This window comes from Trichoderma evansii (genome assembly GCF_050947405.1).
Source record: "Trichoderma evansii strain SZMC 28006 chromosome Unknown GGI43scaffold_15, whole genome shotgun sequence".
Lineage (NCBI taxonomy): Eukaryota > Fungi > Ascomycota > Sordariomycetes > Hypocreales > Hypocreaceae > Trichoderma > Trichoderma evansii.
Window position 1 is genome coordinate 640,833 of NW_028145191.1, and position 20,148 is coordinate 660,980.

General features: G+C 45.8%; 6 protein-coding genes across 6 annotated transcripts; 5 read left to right on the forward strand and 1 right to left on the reverse strand.

Moving 5' to 3' along the window:
• Positions 1-672: 672 nt before the first annotated feature.
• GGI43DRAFT_428716 (MFS transporter) lies at positions 673-2,564 on the forward strand (the record flags this gene model as incomplete). The annotated part of the gene is made up of 5 exons (XM_083209010.1): positions 673-936; positions 1,016-1,188; positions 1,266-2,307; positions 2,366-2,464; positions 2,514-2,564. The coding sequence occupies 5 exons, from the start codon at positions 673-675 to the stop codon at positions 2,562-2,564; spliced, it is 1,629 nt and encodes a 542-aa protein (XP_083058956.1).
• A 1,679-nt stretch (positions 2,565-4,243) lies between these two features.
• GGI43DRAFT_98018 (HET domain-containing protein) lies at positions 4,244-12,655 on the forward strand. Its single transcript, XM_083210627.1, has 7 exons — positions 4,244-4,700; positions 4,763-5,552; positions 5,606-8,010; positions 8,063-8,698; positions 8,769-9,837; positions 9,892-10,179; positions 10,238-12,655. Exons 1-7 carry the CDS (start codon positions 4,573-4,575, stop codon positions 12,320-12,322), a joined length of 7,401 nt encoding a protein of 2,466 aa, XP_083058957.1. The 5' UTR covers positions 4,244-4,572; the 3' UTR covers positions 12,323-12,655.
• Positions 12,656-14,218: 1,563 nt separating this feature from the next.
• On the forward strand, positions 14,219-14,739 carry GGI43DRAFT_409516 (uncharacterized protein). The gene is made up of 2 exons (XM_083206524.1): positions 14,219-14,547; positions 14,603-14,739. The coding sequence occupies exon 1, from the start codon at positions 14,291-14,293 to the stop codon at positions 14,540-14,542; it is 252 nt and encodes an 83-aa protein (XP_083058958.1). The 5' UTR covers positions 14,219-14,290; the 3' UTR covers positions 14,543-14,547; positions 14,603-14,739.
• A 530-nt stretch (positions 14,740-15,269) lies between these two features.
• On the forward strand, positions 15,270-15,787 carry GGI43DRAFT_409518 (uncharacterized protein). Its single transcript, XM_083206525.1, has one exon. It carries the CDS (start codon positions 15,303-15,305, stop codon positions 15,678-15,680), a length of 378 nt encoding a protein of 125 aa, XP_083058959.1. The 5' UTR covers positions 15,270-15,302; the 3' UTR covers positions 15,681-15,787.
• Positions 15,788-16,299: 512 nt separating this feature from the next.
• Positions 16,300-18,147, forward strand: GGI43DRAFT_409519 (co-chaperone SGT1). The gene is made up of 2 exons (XM_083206526.1): positions 16,300-17,543; positions 17,611-18,147. The coding sequence occupies exons 1-2, from the start codon at positions 16,525-16,527 to the stop codon at positions 17,933-17,935; spliced, it is 1,344 nt and encodes a 447-aa protein (XP_083058960.1). The 5' UTR covers positions 16,300-16,524; the 3' UTR covers positions 17,936-18,147.
• GGI43DRAFT_98064 (uncharacterized protein) lies at positions 17,561-20,021 on the reverse strand. Its single transcript, XM_083210629.1, has one exon. It carries the CDS (start codon positions 19,863-19,865, stop codon positions 18,219-18,221), a length of 1,647 nt encoding a protein of 548 aa, XP_083058961.1. The 5' UTR covers positions 19,866-20,021; the 3' UTR covers positions 17,561-18,218.
• Between the last annotated feature and the right edge of the window lie 127 nt (positions 20,022-20,148).

Below are 20,148 nucleotides of genomic sequence, written 5' to 3' on the forward strand. Positions count from 1 at the left end.
ATAATTGTGCGTGATCCAAAAAAGGAGGGATATATGGTAGAAGCTTCCCTTCGAACGATGAAATAAAAATATACACAAACCCTTTTCACTGTTTTTATGTGCAAAGTTATTATAGAAAAAAATCAATTCGAAGATTTTATTTATATTGGGATGAGATGTCACCAAAAAAATAATGGATTCCTCTACAGCTCTATCAAAGATCTCTCATTCTGTCATGCCGTTATTACTCCTATTGCTTTTTTCTTTCTTTGTTGTTTGACTCTTCAAGACCTCACTACGTTTAGACAAATTATAGTATATCTATCTCCATTGCATGGCAAATTGGTATTGATCTAAGCAACTGTCAACAAGAAATACGTAATACGCACCGGGATACGCACGATATCCGCTCTAACAAGCTGGAACCTCAACCAACGGCCTTAAAACTTAGCCCCATTCAAAATCCGGACTTGGCGATCATCCACCAATTGTTCTTTCAACCAGATATCTACAACCTCATGTGCTATAATTACTAGATAAATGCCTTTACTTAAAACGAAATGTTGCTCTATCAATCTAATATTCGCTATTATCACCATGGCTCTCATCATTGACCAGTAGAGATCAATCAATTTCATCATCAGCTAATTTCCCCTGTTAGCACTTAATATTTTTTCCCATTTCTCATACAAAATGGCATTCCAATTCCACACTACTACCTTTGGTCAATTAGTACGCTTTCTTTCTCGCAATAGGGTCTTCCAATATCCCGACGAGATTGACCCACTTCTGTGGAAGAGATTCCTTCGCCAAGATGAACCCGAACGCATGAATAGCTCTGGTAGAAGACTAAGTAAAAATGAAGCAACCGAGGATGGTGTTCCACAGAATACCGTATTTCATGATGAAGAACAAGAGATCCTCCTGGTAGAGTGGTATGGACCAGATGATCCCGAGGTAAGTGATCTCACTTGCGGCTTCTACGATGTTTACACAAAAAGTGATACAGCTCTAATTCAAGCTCTCCAACTTATAGAATCCACGAAATTGGTCATTAAGATGGAAAAATCTCATGGTGTTTGTACTTTGCGTCCTCAACTTCGCTGTCTACATGGCAAGCTCCATCTATGCGCCAGGTGAATTGGGTGTCATGGAAGACTTTGGCGTCAGCGAGATTGTGGCAACTCTGGGGCTTTCTCTCTTCACCCTGTAAGACAACTCAGTCCCATTATGGGATCTAAAATCTTCATCACCCCCCGCTAACATCTCATTTTCACTGCTATAAGCGGATATGGTGTCGGTCCTATGCTCTGGTCTCCCTTATCCGAGATGCCAAAAATTGGACGTAGCGGTATTTTCTTTTGGACACTCTTCGCCTTCATCATATTCCAGCTTCCCGTTGGATTTGCTCCAAATATTGCAGTCTTTCTCGTCTTTCGCTGGGTGACAGGCTTCTGTGGCAGTCCATGCCTATCAACTGGTGCCGGTACTATCACTGATCTATACGACCCCTCTCTCGCCTCCTATTTGTTTTGTATTTGGGGAACTGCCGGTTTCTGTGGCCCAGTGTTCGGTCCAATTATTGGCGGATATCTAGCCCCTTCTAAAGGATGGCGCTGGACAATATGGGTTATTACCTGGCTTTGCACACTGGTCCTGGCCGCAATGTTTTTTTTCTTCCCCGAGACCAGCGCAGCCAATATACTCTACAAGAGAGCTAAACGATTGAGGGAGGCGACTGGGGACAACCGACTCAGGAGCCAGTCCGAGATTGACGCCGCGCATTATACTGCAAGAGACCATCTGATTGTTCTCGGCAGGGCGTTTACTTTAACATTCTCCGAGCCTATAGTTCTACTTATGAACTCGTACGCCGGCCTCCTGTATGGCGTGTTGTTCATCTGGTTCGAGTCATTTCCCATCGTGTTCGGTGGTATTTACGGCTTCAACCAAGGCGAACAAGGTTTAGTTTTCTTGGGCATTTTTGTTTTTGCTCTTATCTCTTTAGCATTCTTTCTACGATGGATCAAAACTCACATTGCCGCAAATGTCAATGATCCCAGTTTTACGCCAGAGATGATCCTTCCTCCGACATTTTTAGGATGTGTCGCCCTTCCAATCTGCCTATTTTGGTTCGGGTGGACATCGCGAGCGGATATTCACTGGATTGTCCCAATTATTGGATCAGGCTTCTTCTCTGTTGGCGTAGTCACACTTTTCAACTCGTTGCTCAACTATCTGGGTATCTCATATCCCACATATGCCGCATCCATATTCTCAGGATCTGCACTTTTTCGCGCGTCATTCGGTGCTTCTTTTCCACTGTTTGTAAGCAATAACGTACATCTCTCTTGTTTTCTTTAACTAAACGCAAGCCATTTTTTAGGCACGCCAGCTCTTTTCCCAACTCGGTGTTGGCCCGGGTAATTCGCTCCTCGGCGGTATTGCCGTGCTTTTCATGCCGGTTCCCTTCATCTTTTACAAGGTAAGGCCAAATACCATGTATCTCAAGTAACAAATCTGACTGTCTGCAGTACGGAGCAAAGATTCGTCACATGAGCAAGAATGCTCGACACGATTTATAAGAATATCAAGGTAACGACTGGATTCTCAATACAGCAATAGCATATGTGACCAACTCACCATGTGTCAAATCATGACTATATCTGCGGATATTTCTAGTACCTCATACACCTATACCATTCAAGATTGCACAAGCGCAATTTTAGGCAGCTTTGTTGGTCTCTTCTTAACGATACCTTCTGGTTTCTGTCTTGCGCTTCTGTGGATTTAATTAATATTACGTGTTATCATATTCAGTAGGTATCAATTGGGCATTTACTTGTGTTGAAACACCTGGGTTAAAATGGATAACATTTTTGATAATAGAATGACCGTTGTACATACATTTAGAGGTCCTCAGAATAAAGCAAAACACACGTTCCGTCACAACCCTTCTTTACACAATCGACAAGGTGTCTATCGTATTGTTTACAATCTGCAGCATTTCGACACCATTCCCCCGGCTGGTTCCCCCAATTACGAGCACCAAAATCGGCAACGCATTTGCCCGGACAGTCATTTTCTGTATCACATAAGCAGTCTGCTGGCGTGCAGAGGCACTCGATGTCATTTTCGCAGTGCTCGCCATGCCCTACTGCGCGAGCAACGGTAAAAACGGCCCCGAGAACCAGGAGTCTTGCAAGAAATTGCATTTTAGAAAGTCCAAAGAAATATAAAGATGCGTAAGCTTTTAGGGATGAGCTTATTACAGTGAACTAGTTATCTATTAGTAAATATTAATATATTTGATGAGAGTGAGAATAGAGACGATACCATACGTTTTTAAATCGCCAAGGGTAAAGGGTAGGTACATAGGTAGTATGATATAAGAGCGTTATTAGCGTGGAGTCTGTGGTTACATAGGCGCTTAGCTGGATTGCAGATTTCAGGTGGTAAATAACATGGTATTGTGCGCAACCAACAAGCGAGGAGCGTAAAAACAGGAGAATTGCAAAACAAAATAATCTGCCATAACGCTTGTTTTATAATAATGCAATTGGCTTGAAATATTTATACTTTTAATTATTATAATAGAGTGGTCGTATAGCTTCCAGCTATTGTAATTTAAGCCAAGCTCGTTATAGTGTAATCAACCATTCCATTTTCAACACAGAGTAAAAAGCGCCCCGCGATTATTACATAGATCTTATATCATCGTCAACCTAAAATAGACACGTTATGCAGAGGGCTGAATGGCCAGACATTTTCTCTCAAAATTCTCATACGAAGACTCTTGTCGCCGCTTCGGGGACCAAAAGCCTCCAAGAGAGCTTTTGCTTACTACTCCATGTCAGAGAGCATAGTGCACACGGACACGTGTAGTAGTGCAGCTAAGATTTGCCTTGGACTAGAATGTTTGCCAATCTTTGCTTCATTCGAACTAGAAGCCAGGGGAAGACGCTGTTCCAAAATATATTATGGAATGCTTGCTAAACTTTAACATGTAGTTTGAATGAAGTGTCCACTAAGCACATTCGACCATCGGTAATGGAGAATTAGGGGTCATGTCAAGCTCTTTTTCTCGAATTTGATGTCTCCCAACTTTTATATATTCCAAAACTCCAAAGTTGGAGTCATATAGTTCTGTTTTTGGTGGCTAAGCAACCCCCGCGCTAAGAGCCGCCACCAGCGTTGGGAACAAAACTTGACCAACAGTGTAGGGAGTACAGCGCACTTTTAATTGTAATAATAATGAAAATAAGTACCTAAGTAAATAAAACAGGGCTGATCAAGAAGCTGCGCCTTACTATTGTCTTATATACCCTGGCAAGGCAGCCTCGCAGGCTTTCTTGAAGAACACTATCCCAATTTCTTGGCTAGTTATACCTATTTAGATCAAGCTGAGCACTATTGGTGTTTTCAATTGTGCATTTGAGCCAATGAGCCCGAATTCGCATTGGGCAGCAACCGTGATGCAAGCCACCAAATTTCTTGTGAATTCTTGGGCAACTTCTTAAATCCTGATTTATATTCAACCAGTCACCCACATGTCAGAGCATAGTTTGACAGTCACTGGTCAAGGCCACCACCATGGAGAGGCCGAAAACGCGCGAGGATGCGAAAGCGCATATCAGTCAAATCAGGAAAGCCAAAGGCGTTGATGTTGAACCAGGTTCTGCGGGAGGTATCACCGATGACCTGGAGGCATCACTTTCTATGTAATCTTTACCGCTCATTCCTTTACTACTTAATGTATGTTTCTAACCCAGTCTTGCATCAGTCTATCCGAGGGGCTTTACCAGCAGTCAGCCCGGTTCCTGATGGAGCTGCTGCAAAACGCCGATGACTGCTCTTATCATACTACGACGCCTACCATGGACATAACGTTCCGCAACGGTGGTCTTCGTGTTGATTATAACGAAGACGGCTTCACAATGCGTGATGTCGAGGCAATTTGTCGGATCTCGAGTACAAAAAAGGCCTCCGCAAATCAAACTGGAGAGAAGGGCATTGGTTTCAAGTCAGTCTTCCGAATTGCCGATGAGGTGTTGGTGCTTTCGGGCAATTACTCGTTCCAATTTGACGCGAGACGGAAACTCGGCATGATAACCCCCCAATGGGTAGATTTTCCCGATGGTATACGGCCTGGCTTTACATCAATTATTCTTCAGATACGCAAGGAAGAGGATGAAAGGGAGCTCATCCAGGAGATGAAATCCATGAGTTCCAAACACATCATCTTTCTAAGGAGATTGCGGCGGATCAACATTAGTATCGCCGCTATTGACGGTACAAGCTGGGAAACGAATCTGAGCCGGAAAGATGATGAGGTGGCTCAGAACGGTTCCCGTCGTACCATGACACTAACTCATAATGACCGAACTCTGAACTATTGGATTTACCAGCACGTAGTGAAGGAACTACCTCCGGAGCCCAAGCGCGTTCATTGCTCCCAGTCTTTAATTGTTTTGGCCTTTCCAGTCAGCACCACTGCAGATTTCGGGTTTGATCCCATAGCTGAGCCGCAGCAGGTTCATGCTGTCCTCCCCATAAGAGATTATGGTTTCAAGGTAAGACGATTTGAAAGCAAGCCTATTCTATCCACATGCTAACCAAACGCTAGTTCCTCATCAATGCTGATTTTCTGCTCATAGCCAGCCGTCAAGATCTAAATGCTTCGTCCCCATGGAACAAAGCCCTTCGGGATGCCATTTTAGACGCATTTTGGGGAGCGATTGGGCTCTTTAATGCCAGTCCTCTACGGTACACATGGCTGCGATACATGCCAACACCACTAGCATTTTCCGATTTCTTCCAGAGTTTAGGGGGCAATCTGAAGGAAATGCTTCTCCACAATGCTATCCTCGAGTCCGCTAAAGGGGAGATGGTAACACCATTATCGGTCTGCTACGTCCCACCTGCGTTAAGAGACCAAAACAATATACCGCTAGCACTTAGCTCTACGACAGAATCTAAATATTTATCACAACGGTATTCTGATGCAGATTCTAAATGTCTTCGAGAGATTGGTGTCAGAGAGCTTTCTGACGACGATTTCTTGGACGATCTGAAAGGGCTCCTTACGAATAACGAGTCCATCGCCTCGAAATCTGAGCAGTGGCATAAGCAGATCGCGAAGGTATTAATAAGACTGTGGCAGGAATCAGATCATGAAGAAAAGATTAAAGAGTTACCTCTCATCCCACTGGATGATGGGCGACGAGTGCCAGCGTCAATGGGCAACATTTATTTCCCCGAGGATAAAGACAATGCTAGCCTTGGAGATCTTGGTGTGTTATTCGTCCATCATGGTGCAGCAGAGGATGACGATCTCAAATCGCTCTTTCAAACGCTTCGCGTCAAGCAATTGTCAAATTCGGAGCTTCAGAACCTGATCCTTCAGAAACACTCCAAGACAGCACCTTCAAAGTTACTAGCTGGAGAGGTCGTGTCGCATGCTGTGTTTCTCTTTAAAACTAAGTGGTATTCCATGGACCGGAAGAAAGATACGCCATTTTATGTTATATCTGAGAAGGGGCAATATATCATGGCACGCCAAGCTTATCTTAATGGTAAAAGGAAATATCGTGATAACCCCTGTTTTGTTGAGTTCCGCAATGAATTCCTATTCTTACATCGAGACTACCATAATGCAGTGGGGTCAGAGGAAAAGAACCATTGGTTCACATGGCTTCATGAACAACTAGGCGTGCAGGAAGGGTCTCAAATCACTCGAAATCTTCAACAATTGATCCTTCAGAAACACTCCAAGATTGATCCTTCGGAATTACCTGCTCAAAAAGCTCTAATATCACACGCAGTATTTCTCTTCCGGTCAAAATGGCCATCCGAACAACCTGAACAATCTGAGCAATCTGAGCAATCTGAACAATCTGAACAATCCGAACAATCTGAACAATCCGAACAATCTGAAAAAACGGGCGGAACATTTTGGGTCTCGTCCGAGACAGGGCCGTATCTCCCAGCGCGGCAAGTCTACCTCGATACCACAAAACAACACTCCTTTGGCCAATACTTTAATGAATTCCGACAAAAGTTTCCTTTTTTGCATAATCAGTATTACAGCGCAGTGGAGGTGGAGGAAAAGGTTAAATGGCTGGCCTGGCTTCGCCAGCATCTAGGGGTGCTAGATACTAAGCAGCTTCTTCCCAAACTCCAGCTTCTAACTGTCCGGAAATGTTCTGAAGCTGATTCATCACAATTACCTGCCCCAAACATACTTATATCGCATACAGTCTTCTTGTTCCGGACGAACTGGAGATCTAAAACGCCTCTTGGGACATTTTGGTTTGTAACCGAAACAGGACAATATCTCCCAGCACATCAAGTCTATCTAAAGGGTGCAGGGGAGGATTTTGCTGGTCAATATTTTCTCAAATTCTGGCAGGAATTCCCCCTTTTGCATACTGCGTACTATCATGCAGTAGAACAAGAGGAATTGCCCCGTTGGCTGACCTGGCTTCATGAACAATTTGGGCTATGGTATGTACCCCGGCTTGTGAATTCTTCTAAGGATGTCACAATCTCGACGGACTTTCAGCGTATCATAGAAACTTGGCCATCGAAGGAATTCCTTACGCTTCTAAGAGACGAATGGGATAGCACGTATGGCTACTATTTTAAAGCACTTGGGGATAAACCTTTGCTCATTCCAACGGATGCAAGCGATAGATTGCGAAAGCAAATAGGATCGGCCATAGCTAGCTGTTACGATGGTTCTCTACATCCCCTCCGGGAAACATTCATCATCTCCGTTTTGCCGAAAGGTATAGACCCAGCCATTCTATCGTTACACCCCCTCCTCGATATTCCGGAACCTGAGGATTCAAGGTGGCAGTTTCTCCAAGAATTTGGTGTTACTGTCGAAGACAATGTTAGCCTCTATCTTCAGACCTTAGATAGGCTCTGCAATTTAGAAATCAGCGATTCTGTCTTGTTCAGAAAGTCCATCTCTTGGCTATATCGTAAGATTCAAGAGAAGAACAATGGGAAGCCAAATGTTTTGAGGTATTGAAATCCTTCCGCCCCAATATATTGACGATAGTCTGACGAAATATAGGAAACAATTCGCTGGGGAAAAATGGATTTACATACCAAGCCCAGGTGTAGGCATCGATTCCTGTTGGGTTGAGCAAAATGAGTGCGTGTGGGAGGGAGCCAAGTTCCTCCGTAAATATCATGCGCTCAAGATGATATACGCCAATTGCGAACAACTATTCACAAAAGTTCTGACCCATAAATACATGGATATTGAAGTTCTTGTATCCGAGGCAGAACTCATCACAGCATCCACCCCATTATCCCTGATCATTGAGCTCTTTAAAGAAATCAGCAAGAAACAGAATGCTTCTCAAATAGACGAAAGCTTAGCCAATCGCTTACGCTGCGGAAACATATTTCCCGTTGACGAAGGAGATGCAGAGAAAGGCTTTGACGACCTTTGTTCGGGCGCAAGCGACATGGAGTGGTACATTGCAGATCGCCCTCATCTTCGGGATAGCTTTCGAGGAGTCGTGTCACTGTTATCGTTTTCTCCACCAGATATTCTCACAATAATGCCTCTAATTATGGCCCTCGGTTTTGAAGACAGACTGCTTTCTGAAACTACGGCGTCAAACCTCATTACCCAAGGGGATGTCCGACTGCATGAGGAATATACCGAGATGTTTCGTGCAAAATCGAAGTTTATTGGCCGGTAAGTCTATCTACCCAGATGGTCCTCTATATCATGCTACGACGCTGACCTCTAGCTTCAACTAAATTAGGCTATTGCCGAAACCGATGACGTGGCAAGGAGAGCAAATACTCGCCGCTTTAAATAATCTCAAAGTATTTGTCGCAGACCAGGTGCTACTCGAATGGACTCTTACCTCCACTGATGACCAAAGGGCAGACCGGACCGCTAAAAGTCGTCACCACGACGATGGGATTCAGGCGGCAGTGCTGCCACCGGCTGGAGAGAAGGGAATTGAATTCTATCTGAAGTCAGATAGTGATTCGTGCCTCCCCCTCGACGTTGTGCGACGATTGGCCAACATCTGCGGCATTGAGGAACAAGCCAATTTGATATACTTCATCTTCAGCGAGCGCAATTTTTCCTACATAGAACGCTATCTCGATCGGCAGGGCCTGTTAGCATTAACGCAAGAAGCAGACGGAAACCGTGACAACACAGACAGCGACACAAGGCCTGCTGAAGAGGACTTTGAGGATACGGATAGCTCGATATTTCAGCTGGTGGACAATCCGGGAGATGGGAGGGAGAATGAGTTGAAGAATGGGGAAGGCACTACGAGCGATAGTCAACAGAAACAAGAGACGGGACATGAAAATACCCCTGCTAGTGATGCTGCCGAGAAAAGAGAAGAGGCAAAGAATGTGGAACAGCATGTTGAAGGCACGGCCAGCGCAATAGATGCCCACCGAGAAATTATCATGGACGAGACAAGTATGAGCAAATCTTATCAACCACCAGCTGATGAAGCCGCGCAGCCGCGTCCCTGCTACAGCTGGCTTGGCGATCATCTTGAAGTTCCACCAGCGGTGGCGCTGCCTCGTCCAGTTCAGAATCAACCGATATCTATATCGAGAGCCGCAAGTGGCTCCCACGGTCTCACCTTGCTTGAGCGTCCCAGAATAGTTGGCAAGCCCAATGTCATGTTCGTTTCGAATCCGCAGGAGCTCCCGCGCGAAGACTTTTCGGAAATGGCCCCCGGTGGCAACATTCTCCCTGGACGAGCGCAGATAGACCAGTCGGGGAGCTGTACTATCATCATAGCAACCAACCCAGATACCAGAAACGACCTAGACGCGGCGTTTATTGGAGAACTATTTGTAATATCGCACCCTAGCGTACTTCATATCGCCTACTAACTGTCACTCTTGCAGGTTTCAAAGCTCCTTGAACATCATCTCGGGTCGGCATATCATCCTGAAACGCATTGGACAAGCCATCTCTGTAAGAGGGCAGGTCACACTCCTTCGACTCAGCCAGCAGATGCAGCAGCTACATTCACTCTCGAGGGAGTGCCTGCCATGACTGAATTCCTTATACGAGCTTCGTTCACAGAGGCGAAATTGTGGAGGGAAGTGACACCCGTATACCATATCCAAGTGCAAACCACGGTGGGCGGACAAGGGTCACCCTTCATACTGAGTGCGACCCATTTTGATATGGTAGGTTTTAATCCCCAAAGATTCGTTCGACATGCTAACTGTCTCTCCGTTGACACAGATCCGAAAATTGAGGATGCCGGATTCATATCTAGAACTGCCTGAAGAAGTATTTCTCCTTGTTCGGATTTCTGACATCTCCACAAGCTCCACTGCCTTTTTCTATATCGACCCATGGGCAATGTATGCATCTGGTCGAATGAGAGTTCGACCAGAAATGGATTCCTACGTCACTCATATTATACGGCCGAAACCGAACATAATTTTGAAGGATTTCGGGTACGGGCAGCGGCCAGACATGCCACGTCAGCCAAAGCATGGCTTCTTCACCCAAGCTTTAGAAACTGCCGGGTTTGGTTGGCTAAATTCTGCCAACACTGACACCTCTGTCAGAAAAAACAGCAGGTTTGAATACCAGCCGTTGACCAGCCGCCGCACCGTACGGCTACTTGAACTGTGGCCCGGCAAGGGGCTAGATGAATTAAAAGGAGAGCTCTTTCCCGTATCCTTGGACGATCATCCTCCGCCTTTCCTGGCGATATCATATGTATGGGGCTATGGTATCAAACCTTTTGTCCTGAAGACTCCTAAGGGAGACCTAGGGCTGACTGCGTCTCTCTGTTTCGGGCTAAGACATCTTCGCCAGAGGAAATATCCAGTGCTGGTGTGGGCAGATGCTATCTGCATAGACCAAAGCAATGAACGAGAGAAGAACATCCAAGTGCGCCTCATGCAGGATTTGTTTAGAATGGCAAAGCAGGTGTGCGCCTGGATTGGGGAGGAAGCGGATGGCAGCGACAATGCGATGAAGTACCTTTGCCGTATGGCAGCACTACAAAACCACCGCGACTCTATGGCGGCTATTCCACCGGAAGAAAGCGCAGTATGGGACTCGATCAACAAATTTTTTGGGCGCCCCTGGTTCCAACGAGTTTGGATAGTTCAAGAACTTGTCCTGGCGTCACAGGTCACAATAATGTGCGGTGATAAATCGGCGCCATGGGATGATGTCTATGCTGCTGCGAAAGTCTGCTCAGAAGAAGCACAAACATCTACTGCTAATGTCATGAAGCACATAGCTAATAAAGTGTCAGCAGTATTAAGTCTAGGAGACCTAAGGCTCAGCTACCACAAGGGAGACGGAGGCCGGCGTCAGCTCCTTACACTATTCCAACACTTTCATCACACCAAGGCGACGTTACAGCGAGACAAGTTATTTGCTCTCCTTAGCTTAGCTTCTGATGCCCTTGAGCCAGCCTTGAATCCTGATTATGGAGACAGCCTCGAAAATATTATCCAAAGATATGCAGGAGTTTTCGTGGAGCGGGGAAGGGCTATGGAGCTGCTCTATCACGCAGGATTCTGCACTCCTCGCTTCCCATCATGGATTCCAGATTGGATCACAAACACTCCGCGGCAAACCATCACCACCTGGCCCAGTAAACCGCAAGGCTTCTCAGCATGCACCCAGCTCGAAAGCGAGATTCGCCTATCTTCGAAAAACCCAGCTGTCTTAGTCGCAAAAGGCTATATTATTGACACGGTAAACAAGGTGGGCAAGACGTCGTTTCAAACCTCGGACCGTCTGTTGTATCTACAGGAGTTGTCAAGTTTCATTCTATCGTGCACTTCTTATCCAAGTGGAGAAAGCCTCAATGACCTTGTTTGGAAGATTCCCATTGGAGACTCTATCGAGCCAGCCTCTACAGCAGGTGAAAAAGTCGATTTCCGCGCTGCATACCAAGCTTTCACCGAATATTTACAGCTCGGAGCGCAGGATACCGACTGGAAAATGGAGATTTTGCAAGCACGCGCAATGGCTAAGATCAAGCAATTCCTGTTTCGACCTCAGGAACTCAGGCAATTACTCTGGCCATATCTCCGCACTGCTCTGGATTTTGCCGAGAGATTTGCAGACGCAAGAGCTTGCATAACAGAGGATGGATATATTGGCATTCTACCCGGAACGGCGATGAAAGGGGATATTATTACGGTTTTGCATGGGAGCTCGGTTCCTTTCCTTATAAGGAAAAGCGACAAACGTCCAGGTTATTACATCCATCTAGGAGAATGCTACATTCACGGTATCATGCAGGGCATTCCCTCAGCCTGGGAACTAAAGGAAGCCACTATTCGACTACATTAGGCTGTGATTTTCGTGCTGTGGATTTAGTTCACAATAACCATAAATACGGTGTGACTGTGCTGGACTGTTCCGCAAGAGAATAGTGCGCTACATGTTGCCTATATAGAGGTACTTATAAGTTGGTTGTGGGTACTCTCAGGCACATGCGACCATGCCCAGGTAGTGGAGAGTTCGGGGTCCCGCCAAGTTCTTTATTATGGTTTAATGTCCTCTGCTAACGGCAATATAAAACATCCGGATATAGCACGGCATTATTACACTCTTTAAAGATAATTAGATAGTCAGTTGTTGATAACATAATTGAGATTACAATACGGAGTACTTTATACTAAATCTACTTTGTTGTGAATCATTATTATTACTGCCAACATAAGCCTTACGAATTTGATAAAGGTTTATCCCTTGGGAATCCGCTGTATTACTACTGTAACTATCTAGCGTACGGTTCGTCAAAAGGTCCTTGATCCTTCTCTCGAGTCCTCCTACTCCCCATTTCTTCTAAATAAATAGAAGAGGGGTATGTAGTATCAATTATGCATAGTGCTGGTGGTGTCCTCGATCCTTTGTATCTAACTAATCATACCGCGGCATCGACAGTCTACCTTGCCACATATCATTGTGTTCTATCGGTAACTTCATCCACAATAAGAAAACTCAAATACAATGTTGGATCAAAAATACGCTGCCATTGATCTACATCTGAAATGGCCTTGTCAATCGCATTATGAATAAGGGGAATTTTCCATTCCGTAATGCCAGAATTCGCACCTCCATACGAGCCCAAGCTGATTGCTGGAAGAAGATTTTCCCTCTCGTCGGCTCGTCGGCTCGTCGGCATTCTTGTGTAAGTAAGCTAACCCTAAGAGGTTTTAGGATTAAGGATGGGGGCGTGCTCAGGATGAGAAAGTGCCTTTCGAGCTAAGGAGCCAATGCAAGGCACATATTACCCCCACAAGGATTCATTTTATTGGTTTCGCAGTTCACAGGACAAAAGCAATAATCCGTGTAAATGGTAAAGATCAGCAAAAGTACTTTTGTAGTGAATAATAAGACAAGATACATAAAAAGAAATAAAGATAAATCCTTTAAAAAATACAAATAATAGTCACTAAGGAATGTACCTTTATTTCAGCTAGATAGGTATCTTTTTACTAGTTGTATAGTGTTTTTAGGGGTAATTTGCTGTGTTTGTGAGGTAGGAGCAGATCGCTATGTAGATATGTATGTAGATATGTTGATATGCTTGTTTTTTTGCTTGAAATGGGTGGCAAAGAAGTTGCTATACATGTGGAAGAAGGTAACGAAATAACAATTTACATCTTTGTAGGGCGTATATCCTATACACCCAATTGGACAGCACCTTCGGTGACTGCGCGATGGAGGTTTGCCTTTGGAATTCCTATCTTACATGTACATACATTGCAATTTGGCCAATGGAAGAAATGCCTCACAATAATGCAGCCTCACAATAACGCAGCCGGCTCGCGTCTGGCTGTGCTGTGGGATTTATACAAGTGGGGAAAGCATCTCGAGGAGCCTCCTGCGCTGTCAGAACAACGAAAACATTGTCTGCCTTGATTTAGGCTGATCTGTTAGTCAGTCGATTTCTGATAAAGGTGATTCTGACAAAAAGTATTGAATTAATCCATAATCCTTGTAGCACCTCCATTGTAAAAATCCAATAGGATTGATTAGAATATATTGATAGGATTAGGAAGCATTAGGAAATACTAAGAAAGCACTAGGAAAGGATCGGGGGGACGGGAAGAGAGGAAGAGAGGAATCCTTCAGAATCCTTCGGTATATCGGCCAGCAAACTTGATTTTATAAGTATAAAGAAAACTATAAATAATAAGAAATCCTCAGTCTCCTCTCTTCAGTCCTGCCTCATCTCATCAACTACACACTGATTCCACCGTCTCCAACCCTTTACTTATCAGCCAATTTGCAACCAACCTTCTCAACAAAATGCGTTTCAATCTAGCAATCCTCTCAGCAGCCTTGTTCTGCACTACTCAAGCAACATTGTTCGAAACTCATGACGACGTCAGGTCTCTTCAGATTAAAAACGAGGCTCGCTCAGCTCAGGCACATGTTGTTTGTGAAGCAGGACTGAGTGATACGAATATTTGCGAGCAACAGTACTGTGCTTGTTCTGGAGACACAATCTTTTGCGTACCAAACGTTACATGTTTACAAACATGTGTGTGCGCTGTTTAATCTCGGTATGTGTTCCTTAATAGTATAAAGGTTAATTCAGTATTAACTTTTCATATCTAGGAACAGAATAGCCACAAGATATCTACGTCTTGATAAGGTTTTTTCCATCTTAATGGTTTCCCTTATCTTTGAATGAATATTGAGATTAGATAACTAGTATTGGCAAGAGTTACAATAGAAGATTTATTCAAGATTTATTTTCTTGTGCAATAAAACAAATCGTTCATAAATCCACTTTCATATTTCTCTGTTTTCGTATAAGGATCTCTAAATATGATGTTGGCTGGGGTAGGGAGTAAGCCAGATAACTAAAGCGGGGGTTAAGGGGACGGGCTGGTCAAATCAGCTTCCTGTTGCCCCGCTGAATTATACTAGATCGAATCTTGTACTATCTCCTTAGTATCCAGAGCTTGCGTGAAAGAAGTTTGCCCAATCTCATCTAGTGTGTCTTGCGGCATATGCTCCAGCCCGCCGAATTTAGCGGCGGCATCCTGCATGAGTTGGTTGCAAATAAGTTGCACGTGGTTCGGCAATTGCGCCAGCAAAGCAGTGTTTTAGTTCTATATCCGGTTCAGCTTTCATCTGTCCTTTATATGTTTGGAGGAAAGCTAATTATAAAGCGCTGATTGTCTTATATACCTCTCAGTAAATCCCATGAGCATCACTATTTGACCAAAATGCTGTCGCCACTTAGGATCAAAATCATAGGGTAAGGCAAAGTCAAATTATTCACTCTGATCTTGCATTCTTGATATATTTGATGATAGTGAGATACATCCATATCGGCAATAGGATGCTAGATCTAAATCAGCCATGTACCAAGCTAGTTCGCCTTCACCGCGAGAGTCAGTCTCCAATGGGCCAATTTGGCTTTTACATCACCACTTGCCAAGGTCGAATCCCACAGTCATTAACCTGGAAGTCAAACTGGACCATATTCTTTGCTCAGATACTTCAACACGTGATTAATATGGATTTTAAGCTCCATGAATACTGGGAAGAGCTGGTTCAAGTAGAGAAGCAACTCATTGCACACGTTATCCCCCGACTCCTGCTAGTGAGAGAGATTTTAATAGAAAAACAGCGCCTGCTTAAAAAGATAGGGGGCACCTGTAGATATAAGAAGAAGGTTGCGTAAGAAGGAGGTTGTTTTTTTCATAGCCATTTGAATTGGCTGTAATATAGTGTCTTGTAGGAATTGGTGCTAATACATACGACCATAGGTAGTGGAGAATTCGGGGTCCCGTCTGCTCCCCCATAGACAAGCCACTAACCGGCAGATTAGTAGTTGAGTGGGTGACCATCAGCGAACACCGGCTGTTGTATGTTTTCGTTTTTTTGTTTGTTTTTCTATTATTTTGTTATGAGGTTGTCCTGGCTGCTGTTCTATGATCGCCTGTAGCACGGTACTCTGTCACATACGACCATATCCATTGGAATATACGGGATCCCGTCCGCTCTCCCAGAGTCAAGCCAATGAGAGGCAGATTAGTAGTCAGGTGGGTGACCACTGGCGAACACCGGCTGTTGTATGTCTCCTTCTTTTTGCCTTTCTTTTTATTTTTTGTTTGCATTTCCAAGATGTCCATCTCCATTGTGATGCTTCATGTTAACTTGGTGCTCGTGCGGCAAAATTCCCATTCAAGCTTATAAGAGCCCAACTAGTCTAAAATAAGCAAGCGGTGTGACATTCTGCCTGTCAAAATGATGGTGGGGTCTGCACTTTATTTTAGCTCCAAGCCTTGCCTTCACATACTGCACACTTCACATTTACCCCACTAGAGCTTCCATAGTTCACCACCAGCTTCTTGGCTATAGCTCTTTATTATCCTGTTGCTGCCTGCTGTTTCTCTTTTCATCGCTCAGGTATTCGTTTGGTCTTGAGTTCTTCTCTCCATAAACTAATACATACTCTTCACCTCCATACCAATCATCGACAACAAAACCTATCACAACCTACCTGTCACATACGATACACAACCATGTCGTACGTCACTCTGGCCCAGCAGGGTCTCAGTGCTGCCGAGGCACGCAACTGGGATGAGGCCGTGACCAAGCTTTCCACGGCGCTCCAAAGCTCTACAAATCCAGCCTGGCTCATTGCCCGCTCAAAGGCCCTGGTTGGACTTGAGCGATACGAAGCAGCCCTGGACGATGCCGACCTGGCATGGCACACTGCCTTTGATCGCAACAAGCGTGAGCTCATGGCCAGCGCTCAGTACCGCCGCGGTGTGGCCTTTTATCACCTAAAGCAATATGCCAACGCCGACTACTGCTACCTGCACTGCATGAGACTGATTAAGGGCGGTCCAGCGTTGCCTAAGGAGGATCCTGGCCTGCAGCATGTAGATGACAAGGGATTCTGGAAGGTTACTGCGGACCAGGCCACTGCTGATGCCCGTAGTGAGGATATTGGCAACAAGGACGACGCCCTCAAAACCGCCATGGGCAAGTCTCAGTCTCAGCCACAGCACAGAGAGTGGCGAATGGCCAGTGCCATGCGAATTCAGGCGTTGAAGGCAATGGAGAAGCTGCCAGAGGATGATGCTGGAAGGAAGTTGACGACGGCTCTGATTCCCGAACAAAAGAAGCTTGCTGTCCACAAGTCTGATAAGGCTCAGACTGAGTCTGCACAAGCCAACCCCGCACCGGCAAAGCCTGTTGTTCCCAGCGATGCACCACTTCGTCTTCAGGACTTCCAAAGCAACACGGCCATGTCTGTTTCCATCTTTTCAAAGGGTGTCAACAAAGAGAAGCTCAAGGTGGAATTCCTTGAAAACTCCGTCCGACTGGACCCTCTTGTCTATCCCAACGGTGACGAGAAGGAGTTTCAGCTTCATCTCTGGGGAGAAATCGATGCCTCCAAGTCCAAGCTTACCGTTACTCCCAACAAGGTCGAACTAAGCTTGGCGAAGAAGACAGCTGGTAAATGGCCAACTCTCCAGTCTGATGGATCCTCAGCAGCACAACCCGCGGCAGCAAAGCCGACCGTTGTAGCAGCGTAAGTTTATTCATTCTAATCACTTTGGTTGCTCTGCAAAATACCCCTAGCTAACCCAAAATTTAAGACCTGAGACGAAAAAACCAGAAGCTGTCGTCGATTCTGTCAAAAGTGAGCCTTCAACTGCGAAGCCGTCTTACCCCACGTCCTCCCGCTCTGGCCCTAAAAACTGGGACAAGGTTGGAGAGGATGAGAACTCAGATGACGAAAAGGACGTCAACCTTTTCTTCAAGAAGCTTTACAAGGGCGCTACCCCCGAGCAGCAGCGCGCCATGATGAAGAGCTTCACCGAGAGCAACGGAACGTCCCTTAGCACGAACTGGGACGATGTCAAGGACAAGAGAGTTGAGACTGTCCCACCCGATGGTGTCGAGGCAAAGAAGTGGGATTAATTACTGCTACCTTTTGAAAGTTTTCGGCCATCGGAGAGGATTTGTAATGAGGGACTATCTAGATTGAAGACACATCAAGTGTGCATTATGTGCGCGGCGCACGAAACGGAACAAAATGGGATTTGCTTTTATCATTGTTGCTAGCTTGCTTTATCGTATCATATTGACTCGAGATAAATACTGTACTATACACATGTTTCTTTCTTCTTATTCTCTTTACCTATTGCTGCCATTGTGCATTCAAATATCACAAATCTCTAAGCTGCATACACGTATAATATCATCACTCATCCACGCCAGGATCCAGCTCCTTCACCATCTTCACAACACCCTCATGCCACACACTCTGCTTCAGCCTATTCTGCGCCAATCCCGGCGTCCACGGCTGCTCTCCACGATACTTCTCGGCCATTCCCTTGGGAATATGCGCCGCCCTTGACAAAAAGTCCTCAGCAGCAATATACGCTCCTCTCAGCCATCTCGCACCTCCACCCTCCGCCGACGTATCAAACGCATTCCGACCATGCAGCACACGCAAATTATCGAAAAGCACACAATCACCCGACTCCATCTTGTGCTCATGAATAGCCTCCTTGTCATTGATCAACGAGGCGAAAATGCGCGCCGGCTCGATCCATTGGCGAATGTCCTTGACGGGGCTGAGATACTTGCCCTGGAAAGGAGGCGACCAGTATACGTTTTGGAAACCAGACGTGTTGCCGTCAATGACGTAGCGAGAGCTAAAGTAGTGATAGCCGTTTTTGCCGTACTGGTACGGGACGTGGTGTTCAGCCAGGGGCGCCATGCGATGTCTGGTGATGAAGGGCCAGAGGAGACGGCCGACTCGCTCGCCGTCGCTGAAGAGGGATTCACCACCTGCGCAGGAGTTATCCATGCAGTGCAGTACCTGGATCATGGGCGGGGGATCGAGATACAGGAGATCCTGATGAAGGCCAAGATAGCCGCTCGTATAAGCGACATTCTCGGCGTTGGGCTTCGCGCGAACATCAAACGTGCGTCCGTAAAACGTTTCGCGAATATTAGCGATGCGAGTTGTGATACGCACAACAGACTCTTCGTCTCTCGGCACATTCTTCAGATACACGAGACCAAAGCGGCAGATATCAATGATGACGTCCCAAAAGGCCTCGCTATCGTCCTTCATAAACTCAGCGTAATCAATCTTGCGCACCTGCTGAGCAATGGTATCACGATCCCAGTAAACAACTCCCGTGCGTCGCAAAACAGATCGTTTGCGAGGCAAACTCACATCCTCCATACCCTTTCGCTTCAGCGACAAATCAACAGATTCCCAAGGCAGAACCATGACATGTTCCTGACCATTCTCCACAAACCGCGGGATGTCGTTCAAAAACTTGATTTCCAATCCCTTCTTCGTCGGCTTGACATGTTCCAAACCAATCTCAACAGGAATCTCCACCGAAGAAAACGTCTTTTGGCCAGACGACGTGTCCCTGCATAGCGGACAAGGGCAACTATCCCGCAACGTCGCAGGCTTCAACGCCCGCCTTCCATTCTCCGTAGCAGGATCCTCCACAAAAAGAAACTTGTCCGTCCAAGCAATCGATATAGGCCCATTCTCCTTTGCGCTCTCCAAGTCGCTATACGTAAACCGCTTGGCATTTTTCGGCGTCTCCAGCTTCGGCCAGTATCGCGAAGCCGAAGTTGCAGTCTGTTGTGGGCCGCCCAAAGCAGCCGCCTCCTTGGCCTGGATTCTCCTCGACTGCGGCCTATACTGAGTCTCCTCTGTGTCTGTATCTTTCTTTGGCTGTCTTCGCTTGTACCTCTGATTTTCACCGCTTTGCTTCCACGGGGCCTGAGTTCCCACGCCGCGACAAGCCACAACTCTGACCTTGGCCTTTGCCGTGGCTGCGGCTCTGGCTTGCGAAGTGCGGGCCAGCGACAACATCGTGACAAAGTTGCTGGGCTAAAGTTTACAGATGGCAATGCGAGGAGCCACCTATAAATACAAAAATACACGACACGTAAGTCGTCTATGAGCAGGACAGGCGGATGAGTTGAGAAAGTCGCATGTCAGGCCGTTTTTTGCGCTAATAAGAGAGCTGAGTGGACCGAGGCACAGGCCCGGCAAGAAATGGACAAAGTGAAGCGGCCAGAAAATATTATGGCCTTACCGAAAAGTCAGAATAAACTGAAAATCTACGTCACTAATTTAGCTTGCAGTGAATTAT

Excerpts from the sequence above, each read along its gene's own strand:
- GGI43DRAFT_409519 (XM_083206526.1), top strand. The coding sequence starts at position 16,525 with ATGTCGTACGTCACTCTGGCCCAGCAGGGTCTCAGTGCTGCCGAGGCA. Across the intron at positions 17,544-17,610 it reads AAGCCGACCGTTGTAGCAGC|ACCTGAGACGAAAAAACCAG; the intron begins GTAAGTTTATTC and ends CCAAAATTTAAG.
- GGI43DRAFT_409516 (XM_083206524.1), top strand. The coding sequence starts at position 14,291 with ATGCGTTTCAATCTAGCAATCCTCTCAGCAGCCTTGTTCTGCACTACT.
- GGI43DRAFT_409518 (XM_083206525.1), top strand. The coding sequence starts at position 15,303 with ATGATAGTGAGATACATCCATATCGGCAATAGGATGCTAGATCTAAAT.
- GGI43DRAFT_98064 (XM_083210629.1), bottom strand. The coding sequence starts at position 19,865 with ATGTTGTCGCTGGCCCGCACTTCGCAAGCCAGAGCCGCAGCCACGGCA.
- GGI43DRAFT_98018 (XM_083210627.1), top strand. The coding sequence starts at position 4,573 with ATGGAGAGGCCGAAAACGCGCGAGGATGCGAAAGCGCATATCAGTCAA. Across the intron at positions 8,699-8,768 it reads AAATCGAAGTTTATTGGCCG|GCTATTGCCGAAACCGATGA; the intron begins GTAAGTCTATCT and ends CAACTAAATTAG. Across the intron at positions 9,838-9,891 it reads CGTTTATTGGAGAACTATTT|GTTTCAAAGCTCCTTGAACA; the intron begins GTAATATCGCAC and ends TCACTCTTGCAG.